This window comes from Tupaia chinensis, unplaced genomic scaffold (assembly GCF_000334495.1).
Source record: "Tupaia chinensis unplaced genomic scaffold, TupChi_1.0 Scaffold141044_1, whole genome shotgun sequence".
NCBI classification, from domain to species: domain Eukaryota; kingdom Metazoa; phylum Chordata; class Mammalia; order Scandentia; family Tupaiidae; genus Tupaia; species Tupaia belangeri.
Window position 1 is genome coordinate 44,687 of NW_006200910.1, and position 3,021 is coordinate 47,707.

Below are 3,021 nucleotides of genomic sequence, written 5' to 3' on the forward strand. Positions count from 1 at the left end.
CTGCTGCTGGAGGCAGTAGGGGTGGCTGGGGAGCTGATATTACTGCGCCGTTTCCGCTTCCCTTCAACCAAATTATCTAGGGGAAGATAACCCAATGGGTTGGTAGAGACTCACAGTTTGAGGCCCTGAACACTGAGAAGCTATGCAAAGTCTCATTTAGACACCACAGTGCCCTTTCTTCCACCTCCCATGAGGGGGCAGGAAGCCTCTTTTCTTTTCTTTTTTGAAAGGTTTTTTTGCTATAGGGCGTGTGCGCTCGCCAGACAGACAAAGAGAGAAAGAGAGATAGAAAGCGAGAAATCACCCCCCAGGGGGGATGGCCACGCCGCAATCCCTTCTCCTCCATTCTCCTTTCGGGATCTTGGGCACACACGCACACACACCCAACGTGAATTTTAAGCCACAAGGTCCGGGACTCGAACCGCAGTCGACTACGTGGGAGTCCAGCGACATAGCCATTACACTAACTGCTGGTCCCACGAAGCCTCTTTTCAAGGCCCTTATTATTTTCTGTTCCAATTTTTGCCATGACTACAATGTCCTTTGGTCCCTAGTAGGGCTACGCAAGCCAGAAAGACCCTAAGGGCTCACTCTTTGGTATTAAGAAGAAAACATGCAAGACAGGAGCTCTAGAAATAATGATAGCTCATGACCATTTAATAAGCTACATAAAGGAATAGTAAGTGTTAGGGAAACATTACTGAATGCTTCAGAAGCCACATCTCCCAAGGAGAGCAGAGGTGGGGCCCAAAGGCAGTTGTTCAGGAAGCGAAGGTCTTACCTAAGCTGATATCTGCTGCCTTTGTGAGCGGCGTGACTGCCTCATACGGGCCGAGCCCATACTGCTCTCTCAATCTGTTTCCTTGCTCCAAGGACAGGATGACAGCCATTCGTTTATACCACTTCCTTTGGCCTTCTTTCTCAATGCTGTAATACAGTTCCCCGGACTCCTTTCTATGCCCTTTCACCACTCCTGGGGAGAAAACAGACAAGCTTACTGTTTTAGTCTGCTTAGCAGCCTCGCACAAGGGCCCTCCAAAGCAAGTCCAAGTTGGGGAATTTAAAGTACAACGGGCTGAAATTTGCACTCAACGAAATTCCAGCTATAAATCCCAAACGGTAACAACACACAGGCTATATGTAGCACTACTCCAGGATTAGGACAAGGTAAGTTTCTCAACAGAAGGTGGCCTGGCTGTAAAACAAGCTAAAGTTTTCCAACGCCTGTCTTAATGGATTGCTAGTTGTTCAAACGGTTCCCCTGAAGTGAAATGGCATGTACTTTCTCAACAATCACATAATTTAACACTATAAGCCCTTTCTTCTTGGTTTTTTGGAGGTTAAGTCTTTTTAAAAATTATTGGGTTGTTAAAGTCGTGACACATTTTTGCATAGAAAAGCATGTCATGACTTTTCTGACAATCTAATAATTTTTTAATATACTTAAAATTATTTATTACTATTATTTCTTTAAATTTATTAAGGCACATGCGCTCACCAGAGAGTGATAGGCAGACAGACAGAAAAGAGAGGTAAAGTGAAAAAGTAAGCCACCAGGTTTAGGACTCAAATTGTGGTCAGCCATGTGGAAGTCACCAGCCTTAACCACCACACCATCTGCTGGCCCGTGAAGGTTAAGTTTTAGATGTAGAAAAATGACATGGTTCTAAGGTAGTATGTGTGTTTGTGTCTATGTATGCAGTAAAGTTAGAACACAGACATAGAACAAAGATAGAAAACAAGAAACCCTCCCCATTATCTACTTACCTGCTCCTGCTCTGATTCAGAATTTAAAGTTATGTAAGGTCTTTAGATTAGAAGGAAGACATGTGGATGTAAAAGGAAGCTGAGTTAGCATTCCAGAGACCTGAACCTAGGCCTAATTCCACCACCACCAAGCTGCTAACCTCGGGCAAGACCTGTTGCCAATGCAGTGAAAGAGAACATTCCTTCCCCTCTATCAATCAATAAACAATTTATAGCTTACACACACATGCACAAACATACATAAGATATAAAAACAAGGCATTACTATCAACAATTTTTCATTCCTATAAACATAAGGGATCATTTTGCTCTCTCTCATTAGTCTGTACTTGAATAAAGGGCTAAAAGAAAACCAGAGCCAGTCCCAGCAAGGAAAATAACTGAGAGGAGAAAGCAAGCTTCAGTTCATTCCTTATCTATGCCATGGAATTGCTGCTTCCTATTACTTGTTCATCTCCTAGTTTAAATCTCTTTTACCAAACAAAATCAAAACAATCACATCAAAAGCAAAAAGAAGCTCCAAGCCAGCACTACATTTGACACTAAGCTACCAGAACTAGCAGCAATTGAGTGTTAACACTGGTAGACCACCTTGATAAATGGAACACAAATCCCCACCCTTGGTGCCATGACTCACTCTGAACACTGAACTGTCTACCTCTGTCCTAAACTGGCCAAACGTGGCCCGCCAAGGGATTTACACCAGGAAGAATGAATGTATCTAATACAACCAACTATAGGTAACAGGTCATAAATGACCCGTCTACATGCTACTCCTTATTGATGCCACATACATATAGGAACCAGAAGGTGAAGGGGAGGAAGCACTTAGCAATGAAACTAATAGGCAAACAGCAACTACTTGAAGGATTCCAAATATGAGAGTACCTGGGGAGATAACAAAAGAAAGGCGTTTTTGCCCATTATATCCCAACCTGTGTTAAAAAAAAGCCCCCAAAAAGAATGATTTTAAGTCAGGCACTCGGGACCAGCAGTTAGCGTAATGGCTATGTTGCTGGACTCCCATGTAGTCGACCGCGGTTCAAGTCCCGGACCCGGTGGCTTAAACTCACACCGGGCACATGTGCATGCGTGCCCAAGATCCCGAAAGGAGAATAGAGGAGAAGGGATTACGGCATGGCCATCCCCCTGGGGGGTGATTTCTCACTTTCTGTCTCTCTGTCTCTCTCTGTCTGCCTGGTGAGTACACACGCCCTACAGCAAAAACCTCTCCAAAAAAAAAAAAAAAAGTCA

At 43.8% G+C, this 3,021-nt stretch overlaps 1 protein-coding gene across 1 annotated transcript in view; it reads right to left on the reverse strand.

The window, feature by feature from the left end:
- TP53BP1 (tumor protein p53 binding protein 1) overlaps nucleotides 1–3,021 on the reverse strand; it is a 106,828-nt gene that overhangs the window by 11,795 nt on the left and 92,012 nt on the right. The window contains exon 22 of the mRNA XM_006162855.3: nucleotides 782–973. Within this exon, the coding sequence (XP_006162917.1) occupies nucleotides 782–973 (192 nt within the window). The remainder of the gene's footprint in view (nucleotides 1–781; nucleotides 974–3,021) is intronic.